Here is a 15000-nt window from a genome sequence, read left to right as displayed (position 1 = left end):
ATCCACCCTGTAGCTCTCCCCCGCCACCGAAGAGATGGTCCGGTCCAGCCCGCGCTCCAGCTCCCACTTAATGACCGGGTCCCTCCCATCGATGACCACCACAAACCACTGCAACACTGAGCAAAACAAGCAACGGACACAGAGAACGAGAGAAAGGGGAGAATGAGTAATGTCATGATGCCTGTGTCAACCAAGAATGTCCTCCACCCACACTGGACGAGTCACTGGACTTCAGGAAACCAACATGAGTCATTCTCCACTGTCTGCAACCGATCTGGCTGTTATGATCCAGACCCACACAATGGACAAAGATCCTTTGACAGCAGACCATTTTGTGAAATGGTGTCATGTTTATACTATGCAAGGTTACTAGTGATAAACGTTGCTTTGGCAAACAGGTTAATGCAACATAGGTTTAAATGCATCTTGATGTATACCTTTGATGTCTTTTGCAGTGTTGTTTTTCAATAAGAGTTGTTCTTCGCATGCAGATACCAGGAGGTAGATCTTCTTGGAGGTCAGGCTCTTTCTGACGCGAGTGTAATCACACAAATTATGCACTTTGATTTTCCTAGAGAGGGAGAGAGAGAGAGAGAGGGTCTGATTGAGTCCATCATCATGCACAGAAATTGTCTGACACACAAACTCTCTTGAACAATCTAATCACTTACTTTCCCAGGGAGTTGTGGAAAACTACTTTTCCCTTGCATGACATCAGGTCATCGATGAGCACGAGGCTCCTCTCCGGGTCGCTTCTGACCAGACGGTGTCGTGCACGCGCTTTCCCGTGCTTCTCTACCGTGAACCCGCGCGGGGGGTCCCTCAGAAAGTCCTCCAGCTCAACCACGTCCATCTGAAACTCCTCCAGCTCAACCACGTCCATCTGACACCGGGAGACCTCTTCGATGGCCATCTTTACCTTCTGAGATGGTTCGGTCTGCAGCTCAGTGAGAGCTGGGAGGCGCACGCGCTCTTTATATGCACTTGCAGATGCATGAATTCCACCACGTGATTAGGAAATGGAAAAGTGTTTATTCTAGTAATGAAACTCTCTCTTTGGTTCTTTACCGTCATCTGATCGTGCACGTGCCTTGTCTTCCCCTTGATGAATCATTAACTGAACAGTTGGCAAGATCAACATGAATAATAATAAATAGGCTACATAGGTGTAGATGACTTTTCAGATGACAGGTTTCAATAGCATATCAATCAATTCAATAGCAAATGCTCCCTCCTAAGCACGTGCATTTTATTGTATTGTATTTTAGATTGCTATTCTTGCTCTTTGCCTTCAGCACTAGATTATGCTCTTAGTCACTTGTTTTAGAGGGAAAATGCACTTTTGAGTTCTGGTGAGTAGTAGTAGGCTACATTGGCTCTTCCTACGTTAAATGCAATTATTGTTAGTCGCTTTGGATAAAAGCGTCTGCTAAATGACTGGAATGTAAATGTAATGTAATATCTATTTCTAATGTAAAACTCCTCATTAATGTCTTAATATTCAGAGCAATCTTTGGTCAGACCAAATAAAAATGAATACACCTTTCCCTACTGTTTTAACAACGTGGAATCAAGATGAACATGTGTCCATTCTGCTGTATGTTGAATGAGGGCCGATGCCTTTTGGAATATTCATGCAAGTTTACGTGTTTGTCTCATCAAAAGGAACTCTCCTTGGGGAGATCAATAATTCTTAGTTCTAACATTCAGGTCATTGAATGTCAAGCGCATTGTGTTGCCTCTGGGTATGAAATGCGCTATACAAATAAAGCTTTGATTGATTGATTGATTGATTGATTGATTGATTGATTGATTGAAAACCAAAAGCAAAATGGTCAAAATGATAAGGTTGGCTTATCAACTCTGTGCAATCATATATCTCAGTTGAGATAGCGCTTGAAGTCTTTGGGAGATGATCAACATGCAGCTTTGGGGCTCATTGGTCCCATATATAGCATATGTTATTGTTTTGTGTAAAAGCCATATGTAAATGAACTTGTGTAATGTGAGGCGTGATTCAGGTGTGTCCAATAGGGGAAGTGGTTATTAGTGTTTGAGAGAAAGAACTGGCAGCAAGTCCATGAGTTCATATAAGAATAATAGGTTGGACTTATATAGAACTCGCTTTATATGGGAAACGGTGTGTGTGTGTGTGGGGGGGGATTTTTGCAATATTGCGAAGGTGATAGAAGGATGTTTTAGCAATTTGGCGGATATGGGAGTCGAGGTAGAGGGTGGGGTCAAGGGTCACGGCAAGGTTGCGTCCCTGGGAGGATTGGGGGACTGGTGCCATGTGAGTGTGACGTCACTGATCTTGCTGAAGGTAGTCTGGGTTCAGTTCAGTGTTGTCGCTGTTGGGTTGAAGGAAATTGTAAACAAACTGTATAAACAAGTCATTGTGTGTCTCCCTCTGTTGTATTCATATGCATGTTCTTATACACATATGCCTCTTGCTTCACTGTTAGATTAATATATATATTCATAGTTTTATTCAAGTAAATTGGTCCGCAAACGGTGAATTGAATGAATGAGGTAACCTACTTTTCTGTTGTATAAAGGCCATATCGACATGAAGAAATGTCAACACTCAAGACGATGTTAACACTCCCTCTGTATTTGCGTTGGGTGACTGATTGCCATGAACGGACTATGATTCATTCACTACACAGTAACTGTCTCTTGCTTCATTGATAGATGAAGATTCATCGTTTTCTTCACGGAAATAGGTCATATGGACATGACTATTTTGTATTATTTCATACATGCAGGCGCCATGCTTTAGTCGACATGTAGAAACGTCAACACTTAAGATGTCAACACGCCCTCTGTAATTGATTGGTGACTGACTGCCAGAAATACGGACTATGATTCTACAACTCATCATCCCTCAAGTCATGTGCTTGGTTGTTTTTTTCCACTGTTTTTCCACTTGCTCAGCTGTATCTTTAACCCTTTAGCTCAGTGAGTGCAGTGCCAACATTACAAATATTAATTGGATTTTCCTATATTACTAGAAAGCGCAGTTTCTCAGCTTTCAGGAAGTGTTGGAATGTAGGATCTATTAAATACTTTAAAATATATATATTTCGATTATTCGATATTTCTGTCTGCCCCCCCCCCTCCCTCTCTCTCTCTCTCTGTCTGCCCCCCTCTCTCTCCCTCTCTGTCTGCCCCCCTCTCTCTGTCTCTCTGTCTGCCCCCCCCCTCTCTCTCTCTCTGTCTGCCCCCCCTCTCTCTCTCTCTCTCTCTCTGTCTCTCTGTCTGCCCCCCCTCTCTCCCTCCCTCTCTCTCTCTCTCTGTCTGCCCCCCCTCCCTCCAGCCTAACCTCCTTTTGATATAAAAATCAGAATACACTGAGATTACAACAGTAACACATCTGTAAGTGTAAATATAACATGCTTATTCGTCTGTAGGCCTCATTTATAGAACTAATCCCGTTTGACAATGGTGCTATACCTTTACTGGCCACACGAGGCCGCTAGAGCATCATTTATCTGTACTAGGCAGGGCAGTCTACAGGCACTAGTCTACAATGGATCTTTCGAGTTAGCTATGTTTTGTGAAATAAACCCAGCTAAGCTAGCTAACTAGCAATGTTATGCTTCCTGTCGACCAAGCCAGGAGCCATGCATCCTTGCAACAGTGTTACCGGATATGAAATAGCGCTTTGGGGTCTTCTTCTTTCGTTTGGTAAGACAGGGTGGATCCGTCCTGCTATAAGATGGATGTAAGCTAGAACCAGGTAGATAGATAAACACAACCTCAGCACATGGGGGACGCGCAGGTTCACAATGCTGGATATCCGTGACCTAAAGTTTGACAAAGTTGTGAATCTATCTAATCTTTTCTGTCTTAGTATACAGCCCAGGGGTGTAGCATGCTCGCTCCCTAACATGGTTAGCTTGGTGGCTAAGCATGTATACTAGCGAGCTAGCCTCGGGTTAGAACTTGTGTGAATGAATGAATGAATGAATGAATGAATGAATGAATGAATGAATGAATGAATGAATGAATGAATGAATGAATGAAGAGTCGGTGGGTCGGTCTAACATGGAGGTGTGCTTTGACAGAAACTAGCTTTCCTCCTAGTCAGCTACTAGTTTGACAACAATCAACAAGAGTACAGTGCACATAGCGTGATGCATGTGATTTCTGTAAGTTGGTAAAGATAGTAATATGTGGATGTATCCAGCACTAAAGATAGTAATATGTGGATGTATCCAGCACTAAAGATAGTAATATGTGGATGTATCCAGCACTAAAGATAGTAATATGTGGATGTATCCAGCACTAAAGATAGTAATATGTGGATGTATCCAGCACTAAAGATAGTAATATGTGGATGTATCCAGCACTAAAGATAGTAATATGTGGATGTATCCAGCACTAAAGATAGTAATATGTGGATGTATCCAGCACTAAAGATAGTAATATGTGGATGTATCCAGCACTAAAGATAGTAATATGTGGATGTATCCAGCACTAATGGTAAAGATAGTAATATGTGGATGTATCCAGCACTAAGCAGCCATCCCAGACACCGCGCATGCGTTGACAGTGATGGACGGGCTGACCGGTTGCTGTCCAAGGTGCTGAAAAGGAACCGTGTCGCTGTCCATGTCTTTAGTGCTGAATCTCTTGGGTGTAAGGTTAGGTCTACAAGATACGGACAACGTTAGTCTACTCTCTTGGGTGTAAGGTTAGGTCTACACGCCACGGACAACGTTAGTCTACACTCTGTCCTATTTTATTTTATTATCACTCTTTTTTTTACAGAGATGTCCTTTGTTCACTTTCTCCTTAGGTCCTAGCTACATTCATGCGGGGAACCCAAACACAGACGACCTTCAAGTAAGAGATGATTTTGGCCAGCTACTCTATCTATCTATCTATCTATCTATCTATCTATCTATCTATCTATCTATCTATCTATCTATCTATCTATCTATCTATCTATCTATCTATCTATCTATCTATCTATCTATCTATCTATCTATCTAATAACACAATCTTCATCACTCACTGTTTTCTTTCTTTCTTTCTTTCTTTCTTTCTTTCTTTCTTTCTTTCTTTCTTTCTTTCTTTCTTTCTTTCTTTCTTTCTTTCTTTCTTTCTTTCCTCATCCCTCTCTCTCTTTCTTTAGAAGTCAGAGCCCCCTCGGCAAACCTTCAGTACTATTGGTGGGTATAATATCACTAGAGGTTATTTTTATATGAGTGAACAAAACAGTGAAATTGTACTATTTTATTACTTTTATTAGCTATTAGTGATAGCCAATAATACGTTTTTATAAACCACAGCTTGAGTCCACAGATGTCCAGGTTATTCACTTTGGAGGCAGTGAGTTGTGTGTAAGAGTATCAGTTCATCTCACTTTGACAGCAAACAGGATTAGATGGGATATGATAGAGAATTTGTGGTCTCTCTCCTTTTGCAGCTGTAGACTCACCTCCATTCTCTTTTTCTCTGTCTCTCTTAATCCCTATTTATTGCTCTTCCTCTCTCTCTCTCTTTCTCTCTCTCTCTGTCTCTGTCTGCCTCCCCTCTCTCTCTTCTTTCTCTCTCTGTCTCTCTGTCTGCCCCCCCTCTCTCCCTCTCCCTCTCCCTCTCTCCCTCCCTCTCTGTCTCTCTCTCTGTCTGCCCCCCTCTCTCCCTCCCTCTCTGTCTCTGTCTCTCTGTCTTCCCCCCTCTCTCCCCCCTCCCTCCCTCCTCTCTCTCTCTCTCTCTCTCTCTCTCTCTCTCTGTCTGCCCCCCCCTCTCCCTCCCTCCCTCCCTCTCTCTCTCTCTCTCTCTCTCTCTCTGTCTCTCTGTCTGCCCTCCCTCTCTCCCTCCCTCTCCCTCCCTCCCTCTCTCTCTCTCTCTCTCTCTCTCTCTCTCTCTCTCTCTCTCTGTGTCTCTGTCTGCCCCCCCTCTCTCCCTCCCTCCCTCCCTCCCTCTCTCTCTCTCTCTCTCTCTCTCTCTCTCTCTCTCTCTGTCTCTCTGTCTGCCCCCCCTCCCTCCCTCCCTCTCCCTCTCTCTCTCTCTGTCTCTCTGTCTGCCCCCCTCCCCCCCTCCCCCCCTCCCTCTCTCTCTCTCTCTGTTCTCTCCGTCTCCCTCAGGTCCAGAGGAGGTGGTGTTTGTGATCCAGAGTCAGAGGAATCCCTATCACGCCCGTCGGGCCCAGATCAGGAGGGCGGAGCTTCTGCAGCAGGCAGCTCACCTTACGCAGGTAACGCTCTTAAAGGGACAGCGCGGGGGCTGGTGATGAGGCTAGGACAGCCTAGCCCGGTGATGAGGCTAGGACAGCCTAGCCCGGTGATGAGGCTTGGACAGCCTAGCCCGGTGATGAGGCTAGGACAGCCTAGCCCGGTGATGAGGCTAGGACAGCCTAGCCCGGTGATGAGGTTAGGACAGCCTAGCCCGGTGATGAGGTTAGGACAGCCTAGCCCGGTGATGAGGCTTGGACAGCCTAGCCCGGTGATGAGGCTAGGACAGCCTAGCCCGGTGATGAGGCTAGGACAGCCTAGCCCGGTGATGAGGCTAGGACAGCCTAGCCCGGTGATGAGGTTAGGACAGCCTAGCCCGGTGATGAGGTTAGGACAGCCTAGCCCGGTGATGAGGTTAGGACAGCCTAGCCCGGTGATAAGGAGGTTAGGACAGCCCATTCCTCTCCCCTCTCTGGACCTACCCATCCCCTTTAAGAGCCTCTCCCCTCTCTGGACCTACCCCTCCCCTTTAAGAGCCCATTCTCCCCTCTCTGGACCTACCCATCCCCTTTAAGAGCCCATTCCTCTACCCTCTCTGGACCTACCCATCCCCTTTAAGAGCCCCTTCCTCTCCCCTCTCTGGACCTACCCATCCCCTTTAAGAGCCCATTCCTCTCCCCTCTCTGAACCTACCCATCCCCTTTAAGAGCCCATTCCTCTCCCCTCTCTGAACCTACCCATCCCCTTTAAGAGCCCATTCCTCTCCCCTCTCTGAACCTACCCATCCCCTTTAAGAGCCCATTCCTCTCCCCTCTCTGGACCTACCCATCCCCTTTAAGAGCCCATTCTACCCTCTCTGGACCTACCCATCCCCTTTAAGAGCCCATTCTCCCCTCTCTGGACCTACCCATCCCCTTTAAGAGCCCATTCCCTCTCTGGACCTACCCATCCCCTTTAAGAGCCCATTCTACCCTCTCTGAACCTACCCATCCCCTTTAAGAGCCCATTCTACCCTCTCTGGACCTACCCATCCCCTTTAAGAGCCCATTCCTCTCCCCTCTCTGGACCTACCCATCCCCTTTAAGAGCCCATTCCTCTCCCCTCTCTGAACCTACCCATCCCCTTTAAGAGCCCATTCCTCTCCCCTCTCTGAACCTACCCATCCCCTTTAAGAGCCCATTCCCACTCTGGACCTACCCATCCCCTTTAAGAGCCCATTCCTCTCCCCTTTCTGGACCTACCCATCCCCTTTAAGAGCCCATTCCTCTCCCCTCTCTGGACCTACCCATCCCCTTTAAGAGCCCATTCCTCTCCCCTCTCTGGACCTACCCATCCCCTTTAAGAGCCCATTCCCTCTCTGAACCTACCCATCCCCTTTAAGAGCCCATTCCCTCTCTGAACCTACCCATCCCCTTTAAGAGCCCCTTCCCTCTCTGGACCTACCCATCCCCTTTAAGAGCCCATTCTACCCTCTCTGAACCTACCCATCCCCTTTAAGAGACCATTCCTCTCCCTCTCTGGACCTACCCATCCCCTTTAAGAGCCCATTCTACCCTCTCTGGACCTACCCATCCCCTTTAAGAGCCCATTCCCTCTCTGGACCTACCCATCCCCTTTAAGAGCCCATTCCCTCTCTGGACCTACCCATCCCCTTTAAGAGCCCATTCCTCTCCCCTCTCTGGACCTACCCATCCCCTTTAAGAGCCCATTCTACCCTCTCTGGACCTACCCATCCCCTTTAAGAGCCCATTCCCTCTCTGGACCTACCCATCCCCTTTAAGAGCCCATTCTACCCTCTCTGGACCTACCCATCCCCTTTAAGAGCCCATTCCCTCTCTGGACCTACCCATCCCCTTTAAGAGCCCATTCTCCCCTCTCTGGACCTACCCATCCCCTTTAAGAGCCCATTCTCCCCTCTCTGGACCTACCCATCCCCTTTAAGAGCCCATTCCTCTCCCCTCTCTGGACCTACCCATCCCCTTTAAGAGCCCATTCTACCCTCTCTGAACCTACCCATCCCCTTTAAGAGCCCATTCTACCCTCTCTGGACCTACCCATCCCCTTTAAGAGCCCATTCCCTCTCTGGACCTACCCATCCCCTTTAAGAGCCCATTCCTCTCCCCTCTCTGGACCTACCCATCCCCTTTAAGAGCCCATTCCCTCTCTGAACCTACCCATCCCCTTTAAGAGCCCATTCCTCTGCCCTCTCTGGACCTACCCATCCCCTTTAAGAGCCCATTCCTCTCCCCTCTCTGAACCTACCCATCCCCTTTAAGAGCCCATTCCTCTCCCCTCTCTGGACGTACCCATCCCCTTTAAGAGCCCCTTCCTCTCCCCTCTCTGAACCTACCCATCCCCTTTAAGAGCCCATTCTCCCCTCTCTGGACCTACCCATCCCCTTTAAGAGCCCATTCCTCTCCCCTCTCTGGACCTACCCATCCCCTTTAAGAGCCCATTCCTCTCCCCTCTCTGGACCTACCCATCCCCTTTAAGAGCCCATTCCTCTCCCCTCTCTGGACCTACCCATCCCCTTTAAGAGCCCCTTCCCTCTCTGGACCTACCCATCCCCTTTAAGAGCCCATTCCTCTCCCCTCTCTGAACCTACCCATCCCCTTTAAGAGCCCATTCCTCTCCCCTCTCTGGACCTACCCATCCCCTTTAAGAGCCCCTTCCTCTCCCCTCTCTGGACCTACCCATCCCCTTTAAGAGCCCATTCTACCCTCTCTGGACCTACCCATCCCCTTTAAGAGCCCATTCCCTCTCTGGACCTACCCATCCCCTTTAAGAGCCCCTTCCTCCCCCCTCTCTGAACCTACCCATCCCCTTTAAGAGCCCATTCCTCTCCCCTCTCTGGACCTACCCATCCCCTTTAAGAGCCCATTCCTCTCCCCTCTCTGGACCTACCCATCCCCTTTAAGAGCCCATTCCTCTACCTCTCTGGACCTACCCATCCCCTTTAAGAGCCCATTCCTCTCCCCTCTCTGGACCTACCCATCCCCTTTAAGAGCCCATTCCTCTCCCCTCTCTGGACCTACCCATCCCCTTTAAGAGCCCATTCTACCCTCTCTGAACCTACCCATCCCCTTTAAGAGCCCATTCTCCCCTCTCTGGACCTACCCATCCCCTTTAAGAGCCCATTCCTCTACCCTCTCTGGACCTACCCATCCCCTTTAAGAGCCCATTCTACCCTCTCTGGACCTACCCATCCCCTTTAAGAGCCCATTCTCCCCTCTCTGGACCTACCCATCCCCTTTAAGAGCCCATTCCTCTACCCTCTCTGGACCTACCCATCCCCTTTAAGAGCCCATTCTCCCCTCTCTGGACCTACCCATCCCCTTTAAGAGCCCATTCTACCCTCTCTGGACCTACCCATCCCCTTTAAGAGCCCATTCCTCTACCCTCTCTGGACCTACCCATCCCCTTTAAGAGCCCATTCCTCTCCCCTCTCTGGACCTACCCATCCCCTTTAAGAGCCCATTCCTCTCCCCTCTCTGGACCTACCCATCCCCTTTAAGAGCCCATTCCTCTCCCCTCTCTGGACCTACCCATCCCCTTTAAGAGCCTCTACCCTCTCTGAACCTACCCATCCCCTTTAAGAGCCTCTACCCTCTCTGGACCTACCCATCCCCTTTAAGAGCCCATTCCTCTCCCCTCTCTGGACCTACCCATCCCCTTTAAGAGCCCATTCCTCTCCCCTCTCTGAACCTACCCATCCCCTTTAAGAGCCCATTCCTCTCCCCTCTCTGGACCTACCCATCCCCTTTAAGAGCCCATTCTCCCCTCTCTGGACCTACCCATCCCCTTTAAGAGCCCATTCCTCTCCCCTCTCTGGACCTACCCATCCCCTTTAAGAGCCCATTCTCCCCTCTCTGGACCTACCCATCCCCTTTAAGAGCCCATTCCTCTCCCCTCTCTGGACCTACCCATCCCCTTTAAGAGCCCATTCCTCTCTGGACCTACCCATCCCCTTTAAGAGCCCATTCCTCTCTGGACCTACCCATCCCCTTTAAGAGCCCATTCCTCTCCCCTCTCTGAACCTACCCATCCCCTTTAAGAGCCCATTCTCCCCTCTCTGGACCTACCCATCCCCTTTAAGAGCCTCTCCCCTCTCTGAACCTACCCATCCCCTTTAAGAGCCCATTCCCTCTCTGGACCTACCCATCCCCTTTAAGAGCCCATTCTCCCCTCTCTGGACCTACCCATCCCCTTTAAGAGCCCATTCCTCTCCCCTCTCTGGACCTACCCATCCCCTTTAAGAGCCCATTCCTCTCCCCTCTCTGGACCTACCCATCCCCTTTAAGAGCCCATTCCTCTCCCCTCTCTGGACCTACCCATCCCCTTTAAGAGCCCATTCCCTCTCTGGACCTACCCATCCCCTTTAAGAGCCCCTTCCCTCTCTGGACCTACCCATCCCCTTTAAGAGCCCATTCCTCTCCCCTCTCTGAACCTACCCATCCCCTTTAAGAGCCCATTCCTCTCCCCTCTCTGGACCTACCCATCCCCTTTAAGAGCCCATTCTACCCTCTCTGAACCTACCCATCCCCTTTAAGAGCCCATCCCCTCTCTGGACCTACCCATCCCCTTTAAGAACCCATTCCTCTCCCCTCTCTGAACCTACCCATCCCCTTTAAGAGCCCATTCTACCCTCTCTGGACCTACCCATCCCCTTTAAGAGCCCATTCCTCTCCCCTCTCTGAACCTACCCATCCCCTTTAAGAACCCATTCCTCTCCCCTCTCTGAACCTACCCATCCCCTTTAAGAGCCCCTTCCCACTCTGGACCTACCCATCCCCTTTAAGAGCCCCTTCTACCCTCTCTGTCTACGGTCTCTCTTTACTGATCCCCACGTATCTCAACCTACTTCCACTGTAAACTGCCAGCAGGGAGAACTGACCAACTATGATCTGCAAAAGTCCAGCCATAGCTAAACCGCCCTATCCCGCGGCCCGACACGCTGGACTCTCTGCTGTGATTGGCTCGGTGCTTTGCAAAGCAGGAAGTGTAGGAGAAGCTGTTAAAGAGGAGATATTTGTGTCTCTCTTCCGATCGCCTCGCCTCTCTACTTGTTGGGATGCTTATTTGACTGCTTAGCTTGTGAGCAGTAAAATGGTAAAATGTAAATGTACTACACTTATATAGCGCTTTTCCACCTTAGCGGCACTCAAAGCGCTTTACAATGACCTCTCATTCACCCATTCACACACACATCCACACACCAATGGCCTCTCATTCACCCATTCACACACATTCACACACCAATGGCGGCAGCTGCCATGCAAGGTGCTAACCTGCTCATTGGGAGCAATTTGGGGTTAGGTGTCTTGCTCAAGGACACTTCGACATGTGGACAGTCGGAGCTGGGATTCGAACCACTGACCCTTGGATCATTGAACGACCCGCTCTACCAACTGAGCTACAGCCGCCCCCAGTAATGTTAGTCTAAACTGGTGTAGTACCCTACATTACCAGTAGATGTCCTCGTCCCCCTGGCTCTGTTTCAGGCGGGAGGGAGCAGTGGGAAGTCTAGCTGGTTCTCAGAGCAGCGTGAAGCTTGATTTCTGAATACAACATGTTCATTTGACTGATACAGCTCCAATAGCCTTGCATGATTCAGATGACTGAACTCGGCTCGTTCCAGTCCTGATAAGAGGTTTTATTACTCTTTATTTGTCACTTTATGTCTTCTCTCTCACTCATATTTTAACCCTTAATTGTTTGAACCGTGGTTCCCCTTGTTATTGTGAAACAGTAGCCCTAACCCTAACCCACAGGTAATAGATATTCACTAATTAATATCCGACTATTTAATTATCATTCTGCCAAATATCGTTTGTCTTACATTTTTTAGTCCTTTAATACCAAAACCATCATCTCTCCCCTTTTCAGTCTCAAATTGGAATATAGTTCAGCCAGAGACAATGAGACACATCAGGTAACTAAGCACACAAGAGACACATCAGGTAACTAAGCACACAAGAGACACATCAGGTAACTAAGCACATAAGAGACACATCAGATGAGCACATAAGAGACACATCAGGTAACTAAGCAACTAAGAGACACATCAGGTAACTAAGCACATAAGAGACACATCAGGTAACTAAGCACATAAGAGACACATCAGGTAACTAAGCACACAAGAGACACATCAGGTAACTAAGCACACAAGAGACACATCAGGTAACTAAGCAACTAAGAGACACATCAGGTAACTAAGCACATAAGAGACACATCAGGTAACTAAGCACATAAGAGACACATCAGGTAACTAAGCACACAAGAGACACATCAGGTAACTAAGCACACAAGAGACACATCAGGTAACTAAGCACATAAGAGACACATCAGGTAACTAAGCACACAAGAGACACATCAGGTAACTAAGCACACAAGAGACACATCAGGTAACTAAGCACATAAGAGACACATCAGATGAGCACATAAGAGACACATCAGGTAACTAAGCACACAAGAGACACATCAGGTAACTAAGCACACAAGAGACACATCAGGTAACTAAGCACACAAGAGACACATCAGGTAACTAAGCACATAAGAGACACATCAGGTAACTAAGCACACAAGAGACACATCAGGTAACTAAGCACACAAGAGACACATCAGATGAGCACATAAGAGACACATCAGGTAACTAAGCACACAAGAGACACATCAGGTAACTAAGCACATCAGAGACACATCAGGTAACTAAGCACACAAGAGACACATCAGATAACTAAGCACACAAGAGACACATCAGGTAACTAAGCACACAAGAGACACATCAGGTAACTAAGCAACTAAGAGACACATCAGGTAACTAAGCACATAAGAGACACATCAGGTAACTAAGCACATAAGAGACACATCAGGTAACTAAGCACATCAGAGACACATCAGGTAACTAAGCACACAAGAGACACATCAGGTAACTAAGCACATCAGAGACACATCAGGTAACTAAGCACATCAGAGACACATCAGGTAACTAAGCACATCAGAGACACATCAGGTAACTAAGCACATAAGAGACACATCAGGTAACTAAGCACATCAGAGACACATCAGGTAACTAAGCACACAAGAGACACATCAGGTAACTAAGCACACAAGAGACACATCAGGTAACTAAGCACATCAGAGACACATCAGGTGAGCACATAAGAATTCCAACATGGCTGACCTGATATGATGCAGGTCTGGATCCAAGAATGTTCGTGACGCAGTTGATAAATGATGAGATTTGGTTTTGAAGATTCAACGGCCGAGGAGAGGAAGTAGTACTCTGGACAGGATTCAGATCAGACTCAGGGTTTATTGAGCACAACAGCAGACAGATCCTGGGTCAGTCACAGAGACACACTCCATTCAGAGTATAACAGCAGACAGATCCTGGGTCAGTCACAGACAACACCCTAGCGCAGTGTAGTCGGATCAGACCAGATAGCATTGAGTTTGTGCTTTATCGTCATGGTGGATCCTATACGTAGTTCTTTAGTTTTACACCCGTATACAATGTGTGCTTTAGAGAATAGCTTTAAGAACAACAACAACGACAACAATAACACAGAACAGAGAGTCATCAGAAAACCTCTTATCAAGTCCCTCCTCGTTCTCTTTTGAGAAACATCTAGAAACGACCGGGTTGTGTTATTGTGATTCAGATATGAATGGATGTGACAGACGGAAGTGGCTCCACCAAAATAACAAACATGGAAGCGCCTCGTTGTCCCGGCGCTGTGAGAGAGAGAGAGCGCCGTGCGTCACACGTCCCTGGATTGACGCATTCTCAGCACTTTCCTGTTCCAGACGGTAACAATTAAAGGTGTCTGCCGTGCGAATAACAGATGAGCTTCGTCCTGGAGAGTGACGAGGTGCATCACAGCGCTGTCCCCCTTCGTCACCTCGCCTGGGTTCCTGTCTCTCGTTGGCCCTCGTTTACTAAGGGACCGGAGGACAGAAGAGAGGACGAGCGATCGGAGGACAGAAGAGAGGACAGAAGAGAGAACGAGCGACCGGAGGACAGAAGAGTGGACGAGCGATCGGAGGACAGAAGAGAGGACGAGAGATCGGAGGACAGAAGAGAGGACGAGAGATCGGAGGACAGAAGAGAAGACAGAAGAGTGGATGAGTGATTGGAGGACAGAAGAGAGGACGAGCGATCGGAGGACAGAAGAGAGGAAAGAAGAGCGGACGAGCGATCGGAGGACAGAAGAGAGGACGAGAGATCGGAGGACAGAAGAGAAGACAGAAGAGTGGATGAGTGATTGGAGGACAGAAGAGAGGACGAGCGATCGGAGGACAGAAGAGAGGAAAGAAGAGCGGACGAGCGATCGGAGGACAGAAGAGAGGACGAGCGATCGGAGGACAGAAGAGAGGACGAGCGATCGGAGGACAGAAGAGAGGACGAGCGATCGGAGGACAGAAGAGAGGACGAGCGATCGGAGGACAGAAGAGAGGACGAGCGACCGGAGGACAGAAGAGGGGACGAGCGACCGGAGGACAGAAGAGGGGACGAGCGATCGGAGGACAGAAGAGGGGACGAGCGACCGGAGGACAGAAGAGGGGACGAGCGACCGGAGGACAGAAGAGGGGACGAGCGATCGGAGGACAGAAAACCGGGCGTCACGTTATTTCCGCGCCAAGTTCCGCATTTATTTATAGGGTATATCTCCATGCTGTAAACTACAGGGGCGAGTCCAGAATATGTAGGGGCGTGATATTTAAATGAAATTTAAACTGTCTTCATCCACACTGCCTGATCATTCGGACGATGTGATTGGTGGCATACGGATGTTTGATCGATCACACATGG

General features: G+C 48.5%; 2 protein-coding genes across 2 annotated transcripts in view; one reads left to right on the top strand and one right to left on the bottom strand.

The window, feature by feature from the left end:
* The window catches only part of medag (mesenteric estrogen dependent adipogenesis), a gene marked incomplete at its 5' end in the record, with an annotated part of 1877 nt that extends 964 nt beyond the window's left edge, over positions 1 to 913 (bottom strand). The window contains 3 exons of the mRNA XM_084437222.1: positions 1 to 116; positions 438 to 529; positions 672 to 913. Coding sequence (XP_084293348.1) covers positions 1 to 116; positions 438 to 529; positions 672 to 913 — 450 coding nt within the window. The remainder of the gene's footprint in view (positions 117 to 437; positions 530 to 671) is intronic.
* A 1302-nt stretch (positions 914 to 2215) lies between these two features.
* Positions 2216 to 15000, top strand: part of b3glctb (beta 3-glucosyltransferase b) — a gene marked incomplete at both ends in the record, with an annotated part of 60270 nt that continues 47485 nt past the window's right edge. Inside the window, 2 exons of the mRNA XM_084437211.1 lie at positions 2216 to 2297; positions 6099 to 6208. Of these exons, the coding sequence (XP_084293337.1) occupies positions 2216 to 2297; positions 6099 to 6208 (192 nt within the window). The remainder of the gene's footprint in view (positions 2298 to 6098; positions 6209 to 15000) is intronic.

Source organism: Borostomias antarcticus (assembly GCF_949987555.1).
Source record: "Borostomias antarcticus genome assembly, chromosome: 1".
In the NCBI taxonomy this organism is placed as follows: domain Eukaryota; kingdom Metazoa; phylum Chordata; class Actinopteri; order Stomiiformes; family Stomiidae; genus Borostomias; species Borostomias antarcticus.
The sequence above is the reverse complement of the archived record's forward strand: the minus strand, read 5'-3'. Positions and strand labels throughout refer to the sequence as shown.